The sequence below is a fragment of the Ahaetulla prasina genome, chromosome 2, assembly GCF_028640845.1.
Source record: "Ahaetulla prasina isolate Xishuangbanna chromosome 2, ASM2864084v1, whole genome shotgun sequence".
Taxonomy (NCBI): Eukaryota; Metazoa; Chordata; class Lepidosauria; order Squamata; family Colubridae; genus Ahaetulla; species Ahaetulla prasina.
Window position 1 is genome coordinate 134,638,968 of NC_080540.1, and position 27,089 is coordinate 134,666,056.

The following is a 27,089-nucleotide window of genomic DNA, read 5'->3' on the forward strand; positions in this document are numbered from 1 at the left end:
GAGAGGCTCCTAAATGAGACAGGCTAGGAACACAACATTTTAAAGCCTGTGTTAATTTGTGGCAGTGATGACATTACCACAAAAGCCTTATGGTTCCTTGAAGACCATTCATTATGGCATAATATTTTATGGATGAGGCTTCTCTTCTTTGGTTTCATCTGATGAAGTCAGTGTTATTTCATGAACGTTTCTGTCATGATAAATTTTAAATCACAGAATTATAAATTTGGAAGAGGCCGTTTAGCCATCAAGTCCAACCCTTTGTTCAGTGTAGGAATCCAAATTACAACATCACTCACTGTGGCTGTTAATTTATATAACAGGTGGCTCAGTGGCTAAGACACTAAGCTTGTGGATCAGAAAAGTCAGTGGTTCGAATCCCTAATACAGGTTTCCTGCGTGAGCTTTGCTAGCTGAGGAACTCTGGGAGCTGAAATCCACAACTCTTAAAAGAGCCAAGTTTGCAGACCCCTGGCCTAGGGTATAAGAGGGAAGGAAGGAGAGTCCCAGGCAGATTCTGAGAGATTCTGGTATTATAGCCTATTGCAATGAAATATAATTCTAGTCTTGTGTGGAGTTGATTTCCTGATTTGGTCTACTTTGTAGGGCTGACATGGTCCCAGTATTCAGGCTAAGACTTGATTAAAGGAGAATATAGTACATAGTACTATTACTTCTTGTCTTTTGAAAACAATATAACTGAAATGTATCTACCAATTTTTGTTGCCATGTATCAATCCAATCCTCATTCATATTCTACCCAACTAAAATACTTGTTTTTAATATGTCACAAAAGTATTTTTTCTTTTTGTCCATAGTCAATTGGATATTATTTTTGAGGATCCATTTTAAATATTATAGGTAGCAATTGTCTATCAATCTCTTCCCTCAATATTAAATCTCAGAAGATATAATACGGACTTCTAAAAGTTGTTGGAACTAATGACTATCACCCAAATTTCTCAATCAGTGAATCTTACGTAAGTCTTCTAAAACAAAAACAAAAACCCTACTGAGTTCAATGTACAGAGTTAAGCACACACTGAATCATTATTCTGAGGTATTTCTGTTACTGTCAGTGTGCCATTTCACCAGACAAATTGAAATTCCAGTAATTTAGGAATTTTAAAAATTATTTATTGGGCTTACAGTATAACAAATAAATAACATTCTGTACAAGGGGAAAAATTATAAAACGATAAGATATTTTAGCAGGTTTTCTTTAGTGAACTAAAGATCAAGATTTTATAAATTAGAAGGATCCAAACTTATGAAATCCTTTAAACTTTTATATCCCCCTGAACTCAACTGGTTAGGCAAGGAGACCATTGCAGTTTATAAACAACTGAAGAAGGAAAATTTGCCCTAATGCCCAAAAGATATCTCTGCAGAAATATATTAAGGAGAGAAAGATATCTGGAAGTGCAGCCACAGAAAAGGTGCTGTACCATTGGTAGTCAACCAACTCATCTCCCAAGTCATCAAAAAGAAAAATTTCCAAAGCCTACCATAATTTTTGGACAGGGTCATAAGAGACAGACCATTTCTTCAGTTTTAAAAAGCTTTGTTGTGTTTCTCTTCCACCTTCTCCTTGCTGTTTTCTTTTCTAAAAACAAATAAGCGACATATTGTGTTTAAAATCTCCTGAAACTGAGGGGAGGAGAGCTTAAGGGCCCAATAACAATAGCTCACAGAAATGAGTTGTGTTCTGCTTTGAAGAACATGGTTGCCTGCTATCACCCAATTAGCAGTTGCTGGCCAGTGACATCTTGTCCATTTTCTCTCCCCTATTGTGTTGGGGTGCCGGCTTCAAGCCAAAGAAACTCTAAAAGGGCATCACACTGTCTGGTTTGGTGCTTTCCAGCAACTTTCCAGCAAGCTGATATCTGCTTTGGGAGCCACTTTGGTGAAGAATTCAGCAATAAATCTAAGGAATGTAACAACAAAACAGTAACAACAACATCTGTGTCTTCATTCCTCACTTGGAAAATCTATCCTATTGTTTGAAAAAGAAAACAAAACTTGATACTGTACACTTATTCAAATTTAAAAGAGATGCATGAACTCTGGGGCATCTTTCATGCCAATCCAATAAATCTAAGTTTATATTTATTAATATTTTCCCCAGAAAACTTCAGGTAATTAGTCTTTCTATACCTCTGTGGGCCAAGTTAGGAAGAGAGATGATGAGCAAGGACCTCTAGTTTCATAGCTCATTAGGGATTTGAATGATGGAATTCTAACTTGACTACGGAACTCTAATTTGTACCACTTAATTTTCCATATCATGCAGTTGAAATGTTGACAGTTTGGATCCTGTCCATTAGTGCCTGGCAGTATGTCATTACCATGTGCCCTGCAATGTGCATGACAGCTGGTTTTATATGAGAGGGGGGGGAGAGGGGGAGAGGGAGAGGGAGAGAGAGCAAGAGCAAAAGAGAGAGAGAGATCTACACACACACACACACACACACACACACACACACACACACAAACTTTACTATTTATATTGAAAAGCAGATCATAAATATTGTACATTTTAACAATCCCCTTATATGTTTGTACATGAAGGAACATTTGTTATAATGGATCAGAAAAAGACACTGTTCTTTATATCAACTTGAAAGTTTTACAATCAGATTTAACTAAGTACATAAGATGGCTTGAAATAGGAATAAGTACTCATGTTGGAAAAGCCTGGGGCAGTTTCCAACAAAGTCAGATACCTTCATTTAAGTTATTTAGGCTAACTAACCTGAAACAAAATCAAGTTGAATGCTGGGATGACAGAACAAGAGCTGCACCAGGAGGCCCACCCCACCGCACCCAAATCTAGTTTTTCAGTCTCAAGATCATCCCCAAACAGTGCCCACTGAAGAGCAGACAAAACTGCCAATTATGATCAGCACCAAAGCTTAAAGCAGCCACTTTGTCTCTTTTTATCCCACCCAAAAATGTTGAATAGTTCAGCTTTCCCATTCCTCCCAGCGATGTCACTGTATTACCAGCCATACATAGTGTGTATCATCTGCAGTTCTTATGGCGTGTCAACACGAAACAAGATCTGAATCTGAAATACCTTTTAGCAAAGGGAACTTGCATATCCATTTCTCCACTGTCAGAGAGTTTCAAATCAGGACTCAAAAAAATGTCTCATCCTCCAACCTTTCATAGTAACACACATTAAGCCTCCTCCATCTCTGTTTTCAGCATGCACTCCACTACCTCCCCTGTCCACAATAAATTCAGAAATTAAATTAGATGTATGAGATGTATCTCCTCCATAAGTCTACTTCTTATAGAGTTACAGTGACCTGGAAAAATGTCATAATGGCAATCCGAGTGTGTCAGGAAATTATCTTTCTCCTCCAGGTCTTTACATGGCAGTTTGTGAATGAAATGGCCACGAAAGCAGAGATATTTTGAGAAGGGTTGGAATTTGACTTTTTTTTGCCACTTGATCCCCTAGAGCTGGATTCAAATTCTTTTATCAGCATGTTTGCACCATACAGGTAGTTCTCAACTCACAACCCCAATTGGGACCAGAATTTCTATTGCTAAGCAAGGAGGTTCTTAACTGAGTCGCACCCAATTTTACAACCTTTTTTCTCATGGTTGTCAAGTAGTTGTTAAGAGAATCTTACCATTGTTAAGCAAATCCAGCTTCCCCCATTTACTCTGTCAGAAGCCAACTGGGAAAGTTGCAAATGACAATCACAAATATGACTTTGGATAAACTGGAGCTATCGTAGCTACATGCTGGTTGCTAAGTGCCTGAATTTCAGTCAAGTGACTGTGGGAATGCTGCAACAGTTGTGTGAGGACTAGTCAGAAGTCAGCTTTTTCAGTGCCATTGAAACCCTCACTTTGAATGCTTGCTAAACAGGAATTTGTATGTTGAGGATTACCAGTAAACTTGCATTGTGGTTAAGCTATAATAGGTATGTGAACTATAATAGGTATGTGAACTGTGTTTTTGTTTTCTTTCAGCTTAATCTAAAATGGGATTTCAACAGTGAGCAGAATCTCAAATGCAATTTAACCACCCACAAAGGATCAGATCCATATTAATCCCACAATATTAATAATTAATAGAAAGCCCCTTAAGGAATATTTCTAAAGATATTTTATGCCAAGCTGAAAGACTTCAAAAACTGAAGTCATGTTTCATTCCAGATTTAGAATATTCAAGAGGTGGGGGGGCACTAATGGGGGATGTGTGAGTGGGGTGAGCAGGATCAGCTTTCTTTGACTCTGTCCCTTGAAGATAGCATATTGCTTGGTCTATCTTAAGAACTGAGAGCTGCTGAGGCAGAACCACTCTTATTGTCATATCATTTGTTTTAGATGTTTTAGTGGGCTGCTAAGCCAAATAGGGCTCACCTTTTAGCAACACTGCAGTGTTCAATGCAGAATAGTATGTAGGGGCCAGTAGTATACACTTACCCAGCACACCACAGCTGCATATAGGCTGTGGTTTGCATGATGCACTTACCCATGATTTAACTATAATTTATCTACAGAATAAACAAGGGGGTGACAAACTCGATTTCATTGAGGGTCACATCAGGGTTGAGTTTGACCTTGGGGGCCTGAGCACCCTGCCAGTGAACACAGGCTCCCAAGCTCAATTTTCGGCTGCCACGGCCTCCTGCAACCCTCTGCCAGTGAAAATGGAGCTCAGGAGAGCTGCGTGGCAGAAGCACTGCGGGGTGGTCCTTTGCTGTTTCCAGGATGGTCTTGAGTTTGACACCCCTAAACTAGAGCTTTACCTATATTAAAACCGGTTTCCTCAGCTCAGATTTTTTGTATTCAAAACGCACTGATCAGAAACTAACCAGAAGTTCTCACAAAATGCTAGATTAAAGCATGATTGATTTTCACTATATAGGAAAGATCCAAATTTGTGGGAAACACAGCTGTACCATGTGCACTTGGCGATCTCCAATAGCTACAATCCCTTCTTATTTCCCTGTAGAGCTAAACTTCTGTAGGGAACATTGAACTGTGGAAGCTTCCCTCTGTCATCGTGTTGCAACCAGAGTTGGTCTGATCCAGACCACAATACGTATGTGCAAAAAAATGCTCGAAAATTGAAAACAAAACCATGAGCTGCACGTTTCCTCTCCAGGGCTAACACTGGAAGGAGCCATCAATGCTTGAGCTCCATCTGCTGAGCGGCAAGAGTGGCTGCACCATCTCAACAGCTCCAGTGTTTAGAGTCATCATCCATCAATTTAGTATTAGAGTGCCAAGCTGGGCAGGGTGAGGGAGTCCCCCTTCCCTCTTTTGTGAATACAATATTCATGTTTTTCTTTGTATCCTTCTTTGTACTCAGAGGCCAAACCTTCAAGCTGACAGAACCAATGCAGCCAAAGTACTTTCTGACCCCTCCCAAAACCTCAGGGGCTTTTTCAGTGATGGTTGCAAAGGAAACATGATTCCTTAGACCCCTTTCTATTCCTCAGGATGCCTCAGTCACTAACAGATCCTACAGCGGTGTTTCCTATTCCTGGCAACTTTAAATGTCTGAACTTCAACTCCGGAATTGGAGGACAGACATTTCAAAATTGCCTGGATTGGAAAACATTGTCCTGCAGGATATTTCTACCTCTGGACACTGGATCATTGCTCAAAGCAGCCACACTTTGAACAAAATGCTACGCCAAGGATCATTAAACTTCACCATGAGCTTTCACTCCAGGTTTAATTGGCAACACTTGCCGGGCTCATCTGTGAGGCAGGCCACACAGGAGGCGGCCCATAGCATGGCAAAAGTTTCCAGCAACATGGTAGCTGTGGACTGTACACCATTCAGGCTTGCATACCATGACTGAGGAGCACAGCTTGGAAATTAGCAGTACCCCTCACCCTATCTTTTCAGGACTCATTTAAGGAACTGCTCAGTAATTCTGGCCACTGCCTGTCACAGAGCAGAGCTAGCAGCTCAAATTCAAAACAAAGATTGGCGATTCTCTGAGCCTGAAGAATTAAACTTTGCCTTACCCTATGTAGGGATTTCATCAACTTCTCCTTTAATCACAGAAAAATTCTGAGAAGGAAAGCTTTGAAGGCTCTGTGCATGCGTGGAAGAGGCGTGTGTGTGCACAGCACTCTCTCTCTCACACATTTGCGAACCGGAAGCGAAGATAAGTAGATTTCACTCGTCACCAGGATCTTGTAAGGTTTTGCTATATACCATTCATAATAAGCTCCTGCCTTCTATTTCTTTTTACTTCCCATGTAAAACAGTTGCTTTAACTGCTTGGGTAAATTTTTGTGCCATCTTTCTCAATTAATGGCTAATTGGTCATTTGTCAAAAGGGCCAGTAGATGAATCATACGATTCCACATATCCCGATCTTTAATTATTAACACTACTGTCAGGCCATCTCCTACAACTACGGTGAAATTTCAGTGAAATTATTGGTGATCCAAATATGAAAAATCATTCAGAAAGACAAATTCTCAAAACATTCCTGCAGTTTTGAAAACTAATTCCAGTGGAAAATTAATCCATGTCGTCAATCCAGTTTCACCACCCTCTTCTCTCTACAATTATACAGTTCTTGCTCCAAGTATTTGCAGCTTCAATTCTGGAATGAATATTGCAGCATATAAGGTTGTTTGGCAATCCAGAAATAAATAACACCTACTTTGCACAATCACTTTATTTTCGTGATTCCTAAAGTGCTGATCACTGGCTCTGATTCTTGGAATTGGCAATAATCACTCCCCACCCACCCCCGAATGGCACATTGAATGTGGCCAGCAGCCCTTCCACAGGTTGGTGGAGGATAAAATCAATAGATGTCCCAAAATTGTTTCATTAAACAGGCTCCGAGACAGAAAAACGAAGAATACATCAATGTTACAGTAGGATCTGGATGCTGTCACAGTAAGAGCAAGGCAATCTGGGAAGATTCCACAGCCTTTGATTCTTCTTCCAGTGGTACCAGAAAGGCTCAGGATAAAAGCTCGACAAACAAATATACTGTAGTTACTCTAAAAAATTGGTGGCCTTCTGACTTGACACCGAAGCCCATATCCCACGGGGACAATAAGGAGCCCATCTGCTAGGCTACTTTTTTTTTTATTGTTCCAAGGACCTCACAAGGCCTTTCCAATTTTACCTCCCATCTCTGAATTTAAGTGAGCAGCTGCACTGCCCATTCACAGGATGGGGGAAGATCTACATCCATTCAGGAAACCTGTTCCCTCTTAGATAGGAGTTTCCAAGGCAGTCTCTCATCAGTATAAGGCCCTTTGGTTTCAGAAGGCTTTGGTTGAACAAGCTTAAGGAGGCAATTGAAGGAGAAGAGTGATATTAGACTGGCTACAGACTGGGGTGTGTGGAAGAACATCACTTGCCCAATGCCACAAACCCAGGAAATAAACGCAGAGGACCACTTGTTCCTTGGACTGCAGCTCTAAGAGTAAAAGAAGACTGAGGTAGGAGAAAGGGAGCAGGCAGGACAGAGTGAGAAAAGCATTGTTTTCTCCACATTATTGAATAATAATTGGAGGCCCCGGTATGTCAAGGCCCCGGCCTGCCTGATATTGCTATCAACTGCCCTCAGCAGCTACCAGAACCCCTTTCCAGCCCCTAATTGTAACAAGTGAGACAAGCTTGTGATGAAGGATCTCCCTCCCACATAAGGGCCAACACCCTTCCGCTTGGGGAGAAAGGAATCCTCACACAGATGGGAAGGGTACGGCTATACACGAGACTAGGAGAGCAATGAAAAGTGTGTGTGTGTGGCTTATTATTATTAATAATAATTATAATATTAATTATATTATATTAATTATATTAATTTAATATTAATAATTACAATATTAAGCATATTAATAAGAAAAAAATCAGACATGGCTGTTGGAATGCTGGCTATTATGGCAAGGTGACAGAGAGGCTGGGGGTTGATGAGGAATGCTGTGGTATCAGCAAGCCTTCAACACTGAAAAGGTCCTGATGGGTGCTGACGGGCAGAGAAGAGAGGTATTGGGGACTGGTCACTGAAAATCCTAGTGGGCTACTCCACTAGTAGGCACCAAATCATATTGAAGAGCTGGCCATGAGCAGATGCCAAACAAGGACTTTCTGTGAGATGTCAGACAGTGCCCTGGCACTGAAGGGGATACCTGCCCCTCAAGGAGGGAAAGAATATGACACCCAACAATTCTGGGACTCTGTAGTCCCTGTTCCCCATCTTTTTTTTTAACTCTAAAAAGTCTCTTCTCCCTTAGGTCAATACTTTAATCCCAAAGTATTTGCGTAGTTGCTCCAGGAAGACAAAGGTGAGCACAGTATGAGGGACCAAGCGAATGCCGGCAGGAACAAGGCCCTAGAAGAGGAAAAGAGGGGGGGGGAATCAGCTTTTGTTCACTGTGGAGTTTCAGCTGCATACAGTAGGCCTTCTCCAACACACATTGATATAAGAAGGCAAGGTAGGACTAGGAATCAAAAGGCATATGATACACGAGGACTCATTGCTGAGACAAAGTACATATTGCATATTCTGCTGCCCTGTGTCTTGTCTATAACTGGGCAGCAGCCCTAAACCAATAAGGGGAGATCTTAGCCTCAGGTTAGTTGCCACCAACGGCTAAGCGCCGGAGAGAAAAGATGGAGGCCACCTTGCATGTTTTGATGAAGGTAAACAATCAGACAGAAACAGTATGGAGGCCAGCGCTTGCTAGGACAGGAATGCACGGGGATATCAGAAATGCTAAGCAAATTTTTCTGCTCCTGTTTGATTTATATACCATAATTACTCACTGTGGCTCCCATCTCTCCTGTATTACCTTATAAAAAGCCAATGGCCCAAGCTTGGCTGTCTCCACTGCACAGTGCATGACACCCTGAAATGAAATGGGAAGAACTCAGTGCGTGCGGATTTGACTCCAGCTCCAGAACCCACCCAGATCCTCACAAGGTTTCATCTCTTAGCTTTTTAATGAAATTCAAGAAGAGAACAATGCTGAAATCACAAGGCTGTGACGCCAAGTAGCAAAGATAGCAATGCCTAGCTGCTGGTGTTTAATGTGAGAACCTGCTCTCTAACGAATCAGAAAGCTGGCAGTCACGGCAAACCGATCACTCACCCGATATTCGCCTTGGGAATTCATAAGTCGTGTTTTTAGCACATCCAAGGGCTGACACAGGAATGTAGCACATCCTCCCTGCAGTTCAGAAAAAGGAGGATGACAAAACAGATTCACACTGATCTGAGACATTGCATGGGGGAGAATGGCTTGTGCTCTAGCTGGAACTGAATATATGTTATCGTATATCAAATGGATATGCACAATGCACCACATCTCTCCTGCCCCATTAGAATGGAAAAAATATTTTCACTTAGGCAGGCCATTACAGCCATCCAGTTGCATGAAACTAAAAGGCTTAAAATGGAAAATAAGTCTTCTCTGACTTCACCTCTTTCAGATGTGTTCAACTACAACTCACATCATCCCAAGCAAGTTAGAGCTTCTGGAGTTATTGCATGATCTTTTATAGAAGAATCAGAAAGTTTGTTTCCCTCTGGAGCAGGGTTTTTCAAACTTGGCAACTTGACGATGTGTGGACTTCAACTCCCAGATCTCCCCAGCCAATATGCTGGCTAAGGAATTCTGGGAATTGAAGTCTACACTTTTTCAAATTGTCAATCTGAAAAACCCTGCTCTACAGCAGGGGTGTCAAACTATCGGCCCATGGACTGGATGCATTGGCCACAGCCACGTTTTAATGAAGGGGGGAAAAGTTGTGATATGTCACATCTTGGCCTCATGAGTTTGACACCCCTGCTTTAGAGCCTCCTGCTAATCTGACCTTATTGCCTGAGACAACTAGCCTGACAGCTAATCTTCTTGTCTTTGAAGTCATCTGTAAACCTTTCCTTTCTTATGTAAAGTTTATGGCACTGGCTCTAGAAGCTACTCTTCCCTTTTAATGACCTTTCCTTTGCCTTAATCAATTTACAAATAAACCATGAATTCTGGCACAGATGAGCACTTTGGGTGGTGAAGGACCAAAGTTAAAACACTGTTAATTTTCACCTGTTTTCTAGCTAAAATAGCAAAAAATATCCCTTGTTATTTCGGGGGGGGGGGGGAATCCAGGGGGGGGAGGCGGGGGGGGCGGCGCGCCAAAGCCTGAAAAAAATGGGACTTGGCTTGTCAATTTTTTGTCTAGCCTTAGAGGGCTGGTGAATAGCGCAGGCTGGTAAAGCCTGTTATTAAGAACACAAAGCCTGCAATTACTGCAGGTTCGAGCCCGGCCCAAGGTTGACTCAGCCTTCCATCCTTTATAAGGTAGGTAAAATGAGGACCCAGATTGTTGGGGGGGCAATCAGTTGACTTTGTAAAAATATACAAATAGAATGAGACTATTGCCTTATACACTGTAAGCCGCCCTGAGTCTTCGGAGAAGGGCGGGGTGTAAACAATAAAAAAAAAAGAGCATAATGTAAATCCAGACAATAGTTCATTTAATAAAGCTTGCTTAAACAAAACAAAACATAGCTTGCCAACTATGTGGATAACTCAGGTGCACTTTAGCAGCTGCTTAAAATAAGGAGGACTTTGGGTCTATGTAAATCAGAATAGTTTTCAATCCATAATGCCATAGTCTCCCGTCAAGTGTGACATTTAGATCTTGCATACTTTTTAAAGAATCAGATAGGGGGGGGGGAGGGAAGAGTAGCAATGCCAAATGCTTCTGTGTTTTCTTTGCCTTGGTGAGCCACCACCTGTGTGCTGATAGTGCTGATATTCATCTACCACTTTAACCTTACAATGTGATTTTTCTTAATCAACCGACATTTCCCTCTTAAAATTAAAATGCAGGAACAAAGTGCCCAGAACATGCAGAAAAAAACTGGATATATGCAACAATCCAGCCTACTCCCAGCCTTGGCAGCTCTGGGAAATAGGCAGTACTCCACTTTTCCAAGGATCTGGCAGTACTCCACCTTTCCAAGACCGAGTGGCTGTGGATGCCGGCATCCCGGTACAGTCAGCTGGTTCTATCGCTGACTGTTGGAGCCGAGTCATTGGCCCCTATGGAGAGGGTCCGCAACTTGGGTGTTCTCCTGGATGCTCGGCTGTCGTTAGAAGAACATATGACAGCCGTCGCCAGGGGAGCTTTTTATCAGGTACGCCTGATACACCAGTTGCACCTCTTCATAGACCGGGATTCCTTGTGCACGGTCACTCATGCCCTCGTCACTTCCCACCTGGACTACTGTAACGCTCTCTACATGAGGCTCCCCTTGAAGGGCACCCGGAGGCGCCAACTGGTCCAGAATGTGGCTGCGCAGGTGATAGAGGGAGCTACTCATGGTTCCCATATAACACCTCTCCTGCGCAGGCTGCACTGGTTACCGGGTGCAATTCAAGGTGTTGGTAACCACCTTTAAACGCTCCATGGCACGGGACTGGGTTATTTACGGGACCGCCTGCTGCCACCGATAGCCTCCCACTGACCTGTGCGCTCCCACAGAGAGGGTCTCCTCAGGGTGCCGTCAGCAAAACAATGCCGGCTGGCGACCCCCAGGGGGAGAGCCTTCTCTGTGGGGGCACCCACCCTCTGGAATGAGCTTCCTCCGGGGTTACGATCACTCCCCGACCTCCGGACCTTCCGTCGTGAGCTCAAGACTTTTTTATTTCACCGTGCAGGGTTGGCCTAAGTTACTATTGTTTTAAATGGGGTTTTATCATTGTTTTTAGCATAATTTTTAATTGGTATTAGCCAAATAGAATTAGATTTTTATACTGTCTTTTAAGTTTGTTTATAAATATTGTTTTATGTTGGCTGTAAACCACCCTGAGTCCTTCGGGAGAAGGGCGGTGTAGAAATTTAATAAATGAAATGATCTGGCAGAGCAACCCTTGAACATTAGCGTAAATAGCAAAAACTCTTATAAACTTTGCACCAACACAGATATATACATACGGCAATAAAACTGGCCAGGAAATGAGTAAAAATATTGTCAGCGAGTAAACCGGTCCCAAGAACCAACTGCTTTGCCTGGTCATAGCAAGCGAGCTGCAAAGAAACAGAAAACAATAAGGCTGTTTGTGAGCGTCATGAGCAGATTTGGAAACGAAGCAGACGGGCTCAAACTTTTGCTAAACCCCAAGGGATCAGGTAGATCAGGTTAGGAGTTGATGGTTTTCTTAGTTTGGCGCTCTTAATGCAAGGTGTCAAACTCGCATCATCACGTCGTCATGTGACTATCGGGACTTTTCCCCCCTTTGCTAAACTGGGCATGGGCGTGGCCAGCACATGATGCATCCGGCCTGCGGGCTGGGAGTTTGACAGTCCTGCCTTAATGGATCTGTGAAGAGCCTCTCCTTTCCCACTGGGATTACCATAAAAATAAAGGTGCCAGAGGTCTGCAGTTGTTAAATATCTAAACATCACTCCAAGGTGTGTCTGGGCTGTTGAGACTACATTCCCTAACCCTTTTGTGGCCTCACAATTTCCCCAGAGTGATGCCATCATACAGAGATAATTCCACACAGAAAAGGAGTACTACATATCCTCCTCAAAGGATAACCTTCCTCTTTCTGTAACCTTCTCCAGTCTGCACTTTTTTTTTTTTTTTGCAGTCTCAGAAACAGAGACAGAAGACAAGGTATTACGGCCAGTTGGTTAAATTTTGTCCTCTTGGATGAGAAGCAGAGAAAAAAGATGCTTAAAATACTTTAAATATCCTAAGTAGGAAAGCCAAAGTCACCTGGCTACTCATTTCTGGCCACCATGGAATACCATTCTCTCAGAATTTAATAAGAACTTCTATACAATATAAGAATCTAAGAGAGTTTTGCTTGATCAAAAGTGGCTACAGAATTTCCGTAACGGTTGACTAGCTGCCAATTTAAAATCCACAGGGAGAACACAAATATTGAGTATTTGTTTTATTAATCAGTTAAACCAAATTATATATAGCCACCCATTTCACAAACAAGCAACTCTGGGCAGTGTACAACAAAGCTAAAAACAGTTAATAAATAGAAATGGCACTCACACTTATATACCGTTTATATTTATATTTATATACCACTTCACAGTGCCTTACAGCCTTCTCTAAGCAGTTTACAGAGTCAGCATATTGCCCCTAACAATCTGGATCCTCATTTTACTGACCTCGGAAGGATGGAAGAATGAGTCAATAATGAGCCGGTCAGAATTGAATTCTTGGAGTGAGCAGTGAGTTAGCCCTGCAGTACCGCATTCTAACCACTGCACCACTATGGCTCATACATTAAAAAGTATAAAAGCGAATACGAAGAATAGATGAATACGAAGAATAGATGATGAAGAGTTGTTTTTAAAAAATGGAGCCACCTCAATAGTTCACCTATCTTCAACCCCTGAAACTGGGCTGCACAAATAAGCAAAGTGGGGTGCAAGCAGCAAGTGAAACCATGCCCCCTCCAGTCTGTGGAAAAGAACTCTGCATAGAACCATCCCTGGTGCCCAAAAGATTGGGGGCCACTGCCCTAGGTGACAGAATTATTACATGCTCTCTCTGCTGGATCTGATTAGATGGGCAGATGAAATAGGGAAAAGGTGATTCTCAAATAAGCTGGTCCCATGCCATGAAGGGCTTTAAAAGTTCACATCAGCACCTGGCAACACACTGGTGACCAATGCAGCTCATGAAGCAGAGGAGTGATGTTTGTTCTACCAGAGACGCCCACAACTGCTCTCAACACTGCATTTTGCACCAGCTGAATTTTCCAGATAGTCTTCAAGAGCAGCCGCAGGTAGAGCATATTGCGGTAGTCTAACCAAGAGGTCACCAAGGCACAAGTGACCATGAATAGTGCCCCTTATCTAGAATGGGCACAACTGGCACATACACACAACCAGAAGATTCTATGGATAGTGGGCTTTACAGAAACATACTTTTTAAAAAAATGAGTAACTTCTCTCCTAATGTGTATTCTAGTCACACTCTAGCTCCTGCTGTAACCATGCTAAGGCCAAAGGGGGCAGGCTGAGGGTGAAAGGCTTTAACTTGTAACCCCAACTGCAGCAGTTACATCAAGAAAGTTGATAGAACTTTCATCCCTCCCCCATTGCAATCTTAGTATAGCCAAGACTGCTGTAAGAAAGAGGCAAAAGTTCGTAAGGCATACATGAATGAGTACAGAGGTACATTAGCTAAGGTGGCACAGTGGTTAGAATGCACTACTGCAGGCTACTTCTGCTGACTGCCAGCTGCCTGAAATTTGGCAGTTCAAATCTTACCAGGCTCAAGATTGACGCAGCCTTCCATCCTTCCGGGGTGGGTAAAATGAGGACCCAAGTTGTTAGGGGCAATATGCTAACTCTGTAAATCGCTTAGAGAGGGCTGTAAAAGCACTGTGAAGCAGTATATAAGTCTAAAGGCTATAGCTCTTGCTATGTACAACTGAACTGTTTGGACACAGGCAGCATGAAAACGGTGGAATATTTAGCTCTTGTCAAGTGATTTATTCCGAAGGCAACGTCATAGCTTCCTGAATCAATCCCCTGTTTGAAGTGCCACAGACCTAATGCCATATTCAGAGCATCTTGAACCACTCCAGGGAAATTTCTTTTCAGAAACCACCAATATTTATCTCACCTTCATTATTTTTTAAAAGTAACACAAGCTGATGAGCATATCTAATACTCCTGCCACCTCCTTTTTTCCCCATAACAACCACCCTTGATTGGACCCAGAGGGAAAGATTGGCCCAAGGTCACTCAGCCAGCTTTTATGTCTAAGGTGGGACTAGAACTGGCAGTTTCCCTGTTTCTAGCCTGGTGCCTTAACGATTAGACCAAACTGGATCTTGCCCTTGGACTGGCATGCTCTGGAAGGGGACCAGGGTATTCTCAGGTTCCCTCAAATATTCTGTTTCAGGTCCCTGAATTTTGCACACCCTTCATGTTTATGAATTTGTATCTGCAGATAGTCCTCAACTTACGACCACAACTGAGCCCCAAATCACTGTTCTTAAGCAAGACAGTTGTTAAATGAGTTTTGCTCCACTGTATGACCTTTCTTTCTGGTTGTTAAGTAAATCACTGCAGCTGTTACATTAGTTGCTCATCAGAAGTTTGCAAAAGGTGATCACATGACCTTGGGACACTGCAACCGTCATAAATATGAATCAGTTGCCAAGCATCTGAATTTTGATCACATGACCATGGGGATGCTGCACAGGTTGTAACTGTGAAAAATGGTCCTCAGTCACTTTTTTCGGTGCTGAAAAAAACTATGAATGGTCACTAAATGAACTGCTGTAAGTTGAGGACTACCTGTCCATTCTTGGCTTAAATCAGTGCTTCTCAATTATTTTCTGTCATGCCCCCCTAGGAAGAAGAAAACCTTTTTCGCGCCCCCCGGCGACTGTAAATAGACATAAACACGGGGCTTAGCTTGTTATGACAGTGCTTGCCGAGGTCAAACGCGCCCCCCTTTACGGAGCCTCGCGCCCCCCCTGGGGGGCGCGCCTCACTATTTGAGAAGCACTGGCTTAAATGGACACACTTATTTATATTCAGAAGAGGATCACAGGCAACATTGACTCTGGATTCTTACCTGTCCAACGGTAACCAAGGCTCCTCTGCTGGATGCCATTGTTCCTCCTGAGAACAATTTCCTCACACCCTCTGCAAAGACAAAAGCCTGGAATTTACAGAATAGGGATTCCATTTTAATGGTGTTTTCCGCTTATCCTGGGCAGATACAGCTCTCCCTCCCCCAAGGCATCCCTCAAGAACAGGTATCTTCTATTACTCTCAAGGAAAAAGAACGGCAGAGTTTGTTCACGAAAACACCTGGAGAGCAGAATAAACCAATCAGCAATACACGTCCCAGACTGGATATAATGGCTATAAAAAGGTTAGACAGCTGTGTTTGAAAAGAAAGATGCCTCAATGTACGTAGCCACAATGAAAGAGGCAAACAAATACATCTGCTGATGAAGATCAAGGGAAGATCCTATTAAACGCCTGCGGGTGAAATCTAACCATAGCAAAGATGCTCTGGCTAATACAAGAGCATTTTATATGCTCTGCCATGAGTTCAGTTTCAAAAATAACCCTGACAAATTTCACGTTCATTGCACTCCAGCTGAGAGCTAATATCCATGAGCAAAACAAGTTATTCTCCCTTCTGGCTTCAAAGTGAGATTTTCGGATGGGACACCAGCTGTCATCTAGGACTACGCAGGCTATAAATCAGACAGTTCAAATCAAACACTCGGAAGGTGTTTGGAGAAGGATTGCTCAGTTCTCAGATTTTTTACCTTCTGTACCTGGCAAGGAGGAAGCTGAGGACCTGCTTCAAAAGCCTCTGCCTCAAGAATACTTCATGGTGCCTTCTGCCTATACAGGTAGTCCTCGACTTATAAACCATTCGTTCAGTGACTATTTGAAGTTACAATGGCACTGAAAAAATTGACCCGTGATCAGTTTTCAAACGCATCACCATCATAGCATGCCCCCCATGATCATGTGATCAAAATATGGTTGCTTGGCAACTGGCATGTATTTATGATGGTTGCACTGTCCCGGTGTCATGTGATCACCATTTGTAACCTTCCCAGACAGCTTCCAACGAACAAAGCCAAGGGGGGGTGGAGAGAAGCCAGACTCGTTTAATGATAACTGCAGTGATTCACTCAACAACTGTGGCAAAATAGGTCGTAAAATGGGGCAAAACGCAATTAATAACTGTTTTGCTTAGCAACAGATATTTGGGACACCATCATGGTTGTAATTTGAGGATAACCTATAACTAAAAGTATCACTGATCCCTAAGGATTAACCTCCAATTGAAAAGACAGAAGATGTAAGACCCCCCAGGTTGTCAGGGCAACCACGACAACCACATACTGGGTTCCTGCACCCACCTCCACTGGATGGATTACTAAAAACTGTAGTCAGTGGACTTGCTTACCCATTAGGCACAAGAGGCCCAGTGCCTCAGGCTCACAAAAAATCTTTTTAACACAGAAAGAATAAAGTGAAGTAGTAATTTTGTGTCTCGTCTTCCACTCTTGAAGATACACAGAGTAGAAATACATAAAATACGAATAAAATATACATAGAATGCAATTTTTTTGTTTTTTTTGTTTACATTTATACCCCGCCCTTCTCCGAAGACTCAGGGCGGCTTACAGTGTATAAGGCAATAGTCTCATTCTATTTGTATATTTTTACAAAGTCAACTTATTGCCCCCCCAACAATCTGGGTCCTCATTTTACCTACCTTATAAAGGATGGAAGGCTGAGTCAACCTTGGGCCGGGCTCGAACCTGCAGTAATTGCAGGCTACTGTGTTCTTAATAACAGGCTTTACCAGCGTGAGCTAAACCGGCCCCATTAAATTAAAATTAAAAATTAAAAGCTTAATCATATATTAAATGCTACCAAGAAAATGTAATTCTCACATGTTTGTTATATTAAATCATCAGAAGTTATAGGAGAAAAGTATACCAGAAAATATTGAAAAATCACACTAAATATGTAGTCCTTGTTTAACAACCGTTCAGCAGTCATCTGATGGAGTTGAACAAGAATACTTACACGATCATTCCTCATAGTTGTGGCCATCACAGCATCCCCACAGTCACATGATCATGACACTTGGAAACCAGTTTGCAATTAAAACAGTCGCCGTGTCCTGTGGTCAGGTGATCACCATTTGTGACCTTCACTGCTGGCTTCTGATAAGCAAAGTCAGTGGGAAAACTGGCAGGAGGTCTCAGATAGTGATCCCATGGTTTCATACTTAACAAATATGCAGGATTCGCTTAACAACAGCAAACAGAACTGCCACAACTGCTGTTGTAATTTGACGTAGTCAGATGACATCATGTTTTACGATCACTTAACAACAGAGTTGCTGGTGCCAATTATAAGAGTGAGGACTATCTGCATTATTTTTCTAGAGTAGAAATGGGGAACTATGGCCCCTTTATGAGTTGTGGACTTCAACTCCCAGAGTTCCTGAGCCAGTATGGCTGACTCAGGAATTCTGGGAGTTGAAGTCCACGAGTCATAAAAGGGCCATAGTTCCCCACCTCTATTCTAGAGAAAAGGACAAAGACAAAAGTGCCTAAGACCAGTGGTGGGATTCAGCCAGTTTGCACCACTTCGGGAGAACCGCTTGTTAACATTCTGAGCAGTTTGGCGAACTGGTTGTTGGAAGAAATCATTAAGGCAGAGAACCGGTTGTTAAATTATTTGAATCCCACCACTGCCTAGGACCCACAAAAAGTCATAATGTAGCCCTCCCTGGAGGGCCACTACTAAATGCCCACAAGTTCTACTATAGACTGTTCTGCTCAGGAGATTTTTTTCCCCTTCAAGTAAGCTTAATTCAACAAGGGTCTCCTACAGCAGGGGTGTTAAACTTGCATTGTCACATGACATACTGTATCACAACTTTTCCCCCCTTCGCTAAACCAAGGGTGGGCATGGCCAACGTGTGACGCATCTGGTCCGTGGGCCACGAGTTTGACACTTCTGTCCTAGAGCCACAATATATTTTGGCTGGGCACTGATTACATCCTTACCTTCACGAAACACCCGATACAGGCCATCCAAGGCATGGGAGTAGCTGGAAAACAGGAAGAGAGAATCAACAGCTTTCATTAATATTCATGTAATTCTGAAAAGTGCTCACTACCCCAGCTGGCTACTATCAAAGACTTTTAATCCCATTTTCTGTCTGATAGCTCTGACAGATGGGACTTAGGCACCTGTGGTGAGATTGCCACCAATTTAAAAGAGATCGTAGACTTGAGGGGATGGACATCTGAAGATCAATTTTGTCCCTCTGTGCTCTTGCATATTCAAGAGGTTTTTTTTGAACAGAGACAGGCCTCATAGCCCTTCCTTCCCCCAATGCTCTTCTTTGCCTTCCCTTATTTGTTCACTTTTTGCATCTGATTACAGCTCTGATACTCACTTGCGTCGCAGATGTGCCGGCTGCTTAATATCATTCTGCATCCTGGAAAAGAATATGACAGCAGTGTTGAGACGTGGGGGAAAAAAAACACAATCCTCTCTCTTCAAGCACCCCACCAAGTATAGCTTTGTTTGCTCCAAACAACCTTAAGAAGTAGAGCCACTTGAACAGGGGTGTCAAACTCGTGACATCAGTGTCGTCAAACACTGTCGTCAAACACTGGGTCCTTGAGTGGCGCAGTCTGTTATTAACAGCAGCTGCTTGCAATTATTGCAGGTTCAAGTCCCACCAGGCCCAAGGTTGACTCAGCCTTCCATCCTTTATAAGGTAGGTAAAATGAGGACCCAGATTGTTGGGGGCAATAAGTTGACTTTGTATATAATATACAAATGGATGAAGACTATTGCTTGACATAGTGTAAGCCGCCCTGAGTCTTCGGAGAAGGGTGGGATATAAATGCAAATTTAAAAAAAACAAAAACAAAAACAACGTATCACGACTCCCCTCCCCTCGCTAAACTGGGTGTGGGCATAGGCAGTGCATGATGCATCTGGCCCGTGGGCCACGTGTTTGATAGCCCTGCACTAGAATATCCTAAGACTGCAGATTTCACCAAATTGTAGTCTTTTTCTTGGCAAAATAAAATCCTTCTCTACCCTCCACTAATTTAGGATCCTCCTAAGGATTAATCCACTGAATTCTGGGGAGAAGAATGAAAAACTGACCTGACATTCACCATGTCAGCTGGGGTCCCCACGAATCCACCAGTAAATCCTGCAACCAAAGGACAACAGATGAAAAACGACTGCCCAGCCTGATATGACTTCACCCTCCTTTCTGTACTTGCCAAGTCCCAGCTCACCTCCTACTGCACCTAGCAGCACCTTCTGGTAGAAGGGCAATGGCCCCTGGGCACCCTGGCTCAAGCTGTCTCGCACTGTCTCATAGATGGCAAAGCGGGTGAGAGAGTACGTCATCTGAAGAAGCAGAAAAGAGTCACAAGAGGAAATGGCAACTGCTCATCTATGCTCATCTATGGAGTTTCTGGATCACCCTGGTCATGGTTGTCCCAAAGGTGCTTTTTCAGGAGTCAACAGGACTTTTTTTTTTCTTTGAAAACATTGGATGAGGAGCAAAACATCTTCAAAGAAAAAACAGTTGACTCCTGTAAAAGCACCTTTGGGACAACTGCTCATCAGAATCACAAATATCCATTGTTAGCAGGCCACATGCAAGCTCTTCCCCCCTCCTCCTTTACCTGTGCTGGTTCCTCCTAACTGCAGTGCCCAAATTGGGCAGCAATAACATAGCTATTTGTAAATAGAAAAATAAGCAAATTAAGTTTATTAAGCAAGTGTGACATGCTTGTTCTACTTCTGTGCCCTAACATCCTTGGTATACCCCACCAAAAGATGAAAAAAAAAATGGAGTCAAAGTTTTGCCTGTTGTTTTTTATTATTATTGTTAAAAAAAAGTTGCCCTGGCTAAGTTTGTCAGGCTTGTAAAAATATATGGCAAGTGTGACTCCAAGTGAACCTACCTTTTTCCCTCAGATTCTGCTTAATGATGAAAATCACAAGCACCAGCATTACAACTGGCATAATACAGAATGACTGGTTTGGCTGCAGAATCAGCCTCTGCGGGATATTTATGTAGTATGTGAAAAAAACCAACCAAGATCTTAAGGTGCAGAAGGAAAAAGCTGTCACTGTCAAAATATTATGAAGTAGAAATAATTAATTGCTGCAGCTCCAAGTTTATTCCCATCTACACATATTACCTACTAAACTCGGGAAACACACAGGTTTCCCATCTGCACAGATTCTATTAAAGTCCGGAAACGCACAGGTTTATTGCAGAAATTTCTATACCTAGAGTTTGCCTGATCTACCAATATGGCTGTGGATAGTCAGCACTATTCTATTTTCATCATTAGTATTTTACAGACATTTTGTTATAATTCTACAGTTTCAGAGTGCATGAAATTCATAAATGCTTGGTTGGGAGCTTGAATGTCATTGGAATGCCCAAGATGGATTTTTAGGAGAGAATGCTGGACAGAAGTGCAGGATTCTCATTGCCAATGATGAAAACAAGAAGCTGGCACAGGACGTAATGAGCAGGATGGCGGATGATGAGGTGAGCCATTTAGCAGCAACCAAACACTCACTTGTCGGCAAAGCGAGGCACTGAGCCCATTGTAGAGTGCTAGAAAACCATCGTTGCGAATCACACGTAGCGCCATCCCTGTCATGCGCATCTTCACTTCCTGCTGAGTTTGCAGATGAACCTAAGCAGAAGTGGCAGATAGGTCAAGTTCACATTTTCTGGATCTCACTTGCTGAGGGGCATCCCAGGCCAAATAAGAAGGCACTGAAACACTCCGGATACAAGAAGCCTATAAAATTGCCTCTATTCCTCTATCACAAGGTCCCCATAAGCTCATATTAACATTCGCTTTGAACCTTGTACTCAAAGGATTAACAGGGCTGGATTCCACTGGCTCATGCTTAAAGAGGAAATTTTGCCCTAGCCCTAAAGACAAAAGATTCCCAGTAGCTATGACTGATCTTTCCAGTTTCACATAAGAAATAATACTGGTAATACCTTTGATCTAGAAATTTATGATGAAAACATTTGGAATCCTTTCCTTCCTCTCTAACAGGGTTTGTTAACTGTCAAATGGAAATATCTATCCCATGGGTGTCCAACTTTTTGGGTTGTCTGGACAGCATTGAGTGAGGAGGGATAGCCTTGGGCCACATTTAAAGAATATATTATAGTTAATGTATATAAATCACGTAACAGCGTTAAACCTTTCTAAGGGCTTGCTGCCTTAGAAGAGTGAGGAAAATCCTCAGGGATGATTCACACCCTGGTCAGCTCTTCACTATTCTCCTACCATCTGGAAGGAGATATAGACAGCTGCACAAACAGGCTGAAGAATAGTTTTTATCCATGGGCTGTTAGACTCTTGAATGAAAAATAACTCTACAAGAACATAGTACAATTGACTTGCGGGCTGGCATGACGTGCAATAAATTCACATGGTGCAATAGGACTGTTTGTTTGTTAGTAGGATTCATTGGGCTAGGGGTTTGTTTTTTTGGTCTTTCACTGTGAGATGTATAGTATTGGGGATGCACGAAGGGCAGCTCAGCCAATCTCATTGTACACATGTTGTACTCTGACAACATGAATTTGAATTGAAAAGTTTACCATCTCATGGGGCCATATTACTAGCTGTCCAGGACTGCATGCAGTCTATGGGTTGGACATGCCTGATCTAGCCAGAAGCACCCAAGTTCTAGTTCTCAGCCACAAACATTTCAATTTCATCTTTCTTCTTCTCTTTTGACAGAATTCTTTTCATGCATTCCTTACTGCATATCTAATTGGCAGTTAAGCAAACAACTTTCTTTCTTTCTTTCTTTCAGCCAGTGCAAAGAACCCCAAGGTTTGCACAGGACTTGGCAACACTGAGAGCTTATTAAGCTGTCCAGTTCTGCAGCATGGAAATCCAACTTAAAAGTTGCTCCCAGATAACTATTCTATTCTGTGCTGCTATGAGGCAACTCAAGTTAATAATAATTCAACCACACAGAAGGTCTAGGTGAAAGGCCCCCGAAGTTAATCAAACAATATAGTAACGCTATTTGGCTTGCTGATTACTCTTCCTCCTGTAGAACAGAGATTCCAACCTTTCCAGCTTGGTGGATCCGCACGGGGTATGTGTGTGTGTGTGTGTGTGTGAAATGCACACATGCGCACAACTCCATGTGCGTGAGCAGAGCTTCGCTTCTGCATGTGCTTGGTCAATCTCTCCCATGGCCTGGTTTTGAACAGGCCGCAGACCAGTAGTGGGCCGTGGACCCTGGGTTGGGGATCCCTGCTGTAGGAGGAGAGCAAACAAGACAAGGAGGCGAATATATGGTATGTACTGTATGAGATGCCAGGAGAAAACACAAACACCCTCAGTCTAGCAGCATAAATGTTCTTCCATTCCATCCAGTATAAGAGGAATCCTAAGGACAGAAAGCCCAATGAGTAGCCAGGAACAGGCACTTGGATGCAGCCCCCTGAGACCTCTATCAATGTGGTTCATCAATTAAGAGTAATATCTAGTGCCACGATGGCAAACCTATAGCACGCAAGCCAGAGGTGACATGCAGCGCCCTCTCTGATGGCACGTAAATCGTTGCCCCAGTTCAGCTCTGCTGTGCATGCGCATGCACCTCCCACTGGCCAGCTGATCTTCAGGTCTCTGCTGCGCAAGTGCGGGGGGATGCGCATGTGGGAGAGCGTGCATGCATGTGCGGGGCGGGGCGCATGTGTAGGCCACACGCGCATTGCATTTTGGGGGTTCAGGTGTACGCACTTTGGGCACTTGGTCTGGAAAATGTTAGCCATCACTGATCTAGTACATCCACTTTAACTAATCAACGTCTTGAAGTAGCCTGTGATGAGAATATATATTAGATGAAGCTACAGAAGCATCTGCTGTCAGGAGAGGGCAATGAAAAGTTAGCTCTGACCAAGATGGGCATTTTACCAATTTTTTAATGATAGTTCAAAGATCTATTGTAAAGCATGAAATTGGAATTTGCTCCTCAAGCAGCTAGCCAGCAGGTCACAAAGGGAACGCATGCATGAGGAAGAGGAATTATGCAAGTTAGCACCTTTGTGTTGACTTGAAGGTGCCAATAGCCAGGCAATGACAAGCAAATGGAAACTTTCCTCCACATAGACCACATTTAAGTGTGCCAAATGTCTGAGAAGAGGAAAGCATGAGTGAGATTATAAAACAGGTTTGATCTGGAAACGCTCTGGAGGCTGGATATGGAATCTGCAAAGCCTTCAAAGCACCTGTTCCAAAGCAAATTGCCTTTAACAGATTGAGCAGCCTGACCAATTTATGCCACCTTTATTCTTTTCTATGGGTTGACCTTGATAAGCGTCCCAAGGATATACCAGAGCTATTACAAGCACGGTTAATGTTCTGCAACAGATACCACTGTTGTTCACTCAGTCTTTTGCATCCTCCATAGGCTTTGGGGTTACAACTATCTGAATTTCTGGCAAGCATGGCCCAAAAACCCAGCAACAGGCAGCCTTAAGAACAACCGTTCTTAGAATGCCATGTAGAAAGAATAGGAGTACAGAATGTTTTGGACAGGGCTAGAAACTATCATGCTCTAAAATTCACCTCATCTGCTAAAGATTTCTGTTCCTAATTGAGACATTTGTTAAGTGAGTTTTGCCCCATTTTATGACATTTCTTGCCACAGTTGTTAAGTGAATCACCACAGTTGATAAATTAGTCACATGGTTGTTAAATGAATCTGGCTTCCCCATTGACTTTGCTTGTCAGAAGGTCGCAAAAGGAGGATCGCATGGCCTTGGAACACAGCAACCATCATAACTATGTCAGTTGCCAAGCATCTGAATTTTGATCCCAGGACCACCATAGGGATGCTGCAAAGATTGTAACTGTGAAAAATGGTCATAAGACACATTTCTCAGTGCCACTGTAACTTTGAACAGCCAGTAAGTGAACTGTTATAAGTTGAGGACTACCTGTATTTCAAAGGGAAATGCAGGTGCAATTCTGCTATATTGAGTAAGAACTGAGGCTTGTATGCAAAGACAGGAAGATGACTCTCATAATCAAGCAATAGTTTCCAAGGTAAAAAAATAATCGAGGATTATTAAAAAAAAAAATTAGTCCCTGATTTACGACAATTCATTTTGTGGCTGTTTGAAATTACAATGGCACTGAAAAAAGGACTTTACCATTTTTTACACTTACAACTGTTGCAGCATTCCCGTGGTTACATGATCAGAATTCAAAAGCTTGGCAACTGTCTCGTATTTATGACAATTGCAGGTAAGTGATCACCTTTTGCTGCCTTCTGACAAGAAAGTCGATGGGGAAGCCAGATTCACTTAACAACCATGTTACTAACTTAACAACTGCAATAATTCATTTAATAACTGTGGCAAGAAAGGTTGTAAAATGGGGTAAAACTCACTTCCCAAATGTCTCACTTAGCAACAGAAATTTTGGGCTCAGTTGCGGTCATTAAGTTGCAGTCATTAAAACTACAGTTTGTAGCAGGATCTGTTGCTTTGTGAAGAAATATTTTTGTACATTAATTAGATCAGAAAAGTTGAAAAGTTCTTTCAGAAGTGTCCTAGTCACTAGTGGAAGTCTTGGCCAAGGAGCCTTAGAGAGGAATTTGAAAGTGCCTTCAAGTTTTCGCAACTTCAAAGTCAAGCAAAGAAGGCAAAGATGGTCTCTTTAACATTTTTTTGTAGCTTTTCTACTTCCCACAATGCTTTAATAGTGATGAAATTGGGCAAGACTTTCTTGCTTCAACTGCCTGAGAGTTGTTGGACTAGACCTGGAAGAAAAGCTTGTATAGCCAAATAAGAGGCAGCCCCAGCATGGCACCACAGCCAAGTGGGCCAATCTGGCTCGTCGTCTGTCTCTTGCAAGGGCAATTGGGGATTTCTGGGTAGCAAAGAGATGAATGGAAGCAGGCAATGCAGACAAGCAAATCAAAATATAAACTGACAGCAAACAGCCCTCCTTGCTAGCACTGATGACATCACCTAGTTTGGATAATGAAACGTCTGCAAGAAAACAAGCAAGCTCAGGGAGCACCAAGGACCCCTCATTTCAACCCCGAGCTACAAATATTCCGACTTTATTGTCAGGCAGCGCTTCCTAGGACTAAAAGGCGCCAAAATGGCAGCTGGGCAAACCATTGCAGCCATGGTAACAGTTGGGAATCCGCCTCCAGCCACACCACACATTTGCCCCAGGTAGAGGCTCCTACCAGGCTTCCCAGGCCCTGAACTAATCAAGGAAGTAGCTGCCGGGAAGACCTTACTTAGCCCTACCGCAGCCTGCTGTGCATCGGCTGCAGGAGAAGCAAGCGGCCGAGTAACAAAGAGTCCTCCTTCTCTGCTTCCCTCCCTTGCCCGGACGCACCTTGAGTAAATCCAGCGGGTGCGTGCAGCATGCCGCCCCGCAAGAGGCCAGGCCCCCGAAGTACCAGCGGGACACGCGCTTCTCCGCCATCCTGCCGGCGAGACTGGCTTTCGCCGATCCCTCCCCTCCTTCCGTCTTTCGGATCCGGCAAGCCCAGCCTCCGCTCCGCACACCCGACCGAGGCGGCCTTAAACGGGCAACGCCGAGAGCGACTGAGGAGGAGGCGGGAGAGCTTAAAAGAGCAACCGGGAGGCCAAAGGTGCGCAGCTTGCAGGAGAGCCAGTGCGGGTTCCCGCGCGGGCTTCTCTTTCGCGAGAGGGACTCGAATTTCCGGGATTGGCATTAAAGTCTAAGGCGGCTCCTAAGACGTTTTCACCAAGCCGCAAAGCTCCTTTTTCCTATGTAAGACGGCCGCCTAAAGACTATTTTATGACGTTATAACATAGATTAAGGACTTGTAATCCTAAAATGTTGTATTTATGGACAAATTCCTTGTGTGTCCAATCACACTTGGCCAATAAAAAAATTCTATTTTATTCTATTCTATTCAACATGTATGTTTTGGAGCAAGTCTTGCTGTCTTCTTCCCCCTCCCTTTACTGGGAATGTTTGGTAGGAAATTCAAAAATCAGCTTTAGTTTGCAGTTGCATTGCTGTTTCACCAAACTATTGAACTTAAAGCCTGTTCCTGCCATTCCATCTTTTTTGTGTATATAAGCTGCCCTCTTGCAAAGCTGGCTCTCTTTAGGTAGTTTCATAGTTGTACTGTAGTTGTACAGTACTGTTGTACTGTATACATCAGTCTTCCTTTGAGGGATGTTCTTCAGATCTCCTGGCTATATCTTTTCTAATTCCTATTGTATTGCCTTTGGCATAGCAATCTGAACATTGTATTCCTGCAGCAAAGTCATCTTCAAGGCTCCTAAGAGGGCATTCATTTTGAATGATTACTGTTGGTCATGAATACGATACAATCGTGGAACCAAAACTTCCACAGTTGTACCATTTTACATCTGAAACAATTCTTTTGAAATGGGCTCAAACATTTCAGAACTGTTTCAAGTCCAAAATGCTTCCAAAATTATGTTAACAACCTGTTTCAGACTTGAAGCAATATACATTAGAAACATTTT

The 27,089-nt window shown here is 42.9% G+C and overlaps 1 protein-coding gene across 1 annotated transcript; it reads right to left on the bottom strand.

Moving 5' to 3' along the window:
* Window positions 1-1,692: 1,692 nt before the first annotated feature.
* SLC25A10 (solute carrier family 25 member 10) lies at window positions 1,693-26,523 on the bottom strand. Its single transcript, XM_058174182.1, has 11 exons — window positions 25,957-26,523; window positions 21,130-21,249; window positions 19,822-19,936; window positions 19,685-19,733; window positions 18,960-19,001; window positions 18,565-18,608; window positions 15,582-15,652; window positions 11,954-12,046; window positions 9,106-9,183; window positions 8,806-8,862; window positions 1,693-8,345 (listed from the first exon to the last, which is right to left on the bottom strand). Exons 1-11 carry the CDS (start codon window positions 26,044-26,046, stop codon window positions 8,244-8,246), a joined length of 861 nt encoding a protein of 286 aa, XP_058030165.1. The 5' UTR covers window positions 26,047-26,523; the 3' UTR covers window positions 1,693-8,243.
* Window positions 26,524-27,089: the final 566 nt, after the last annotated feature.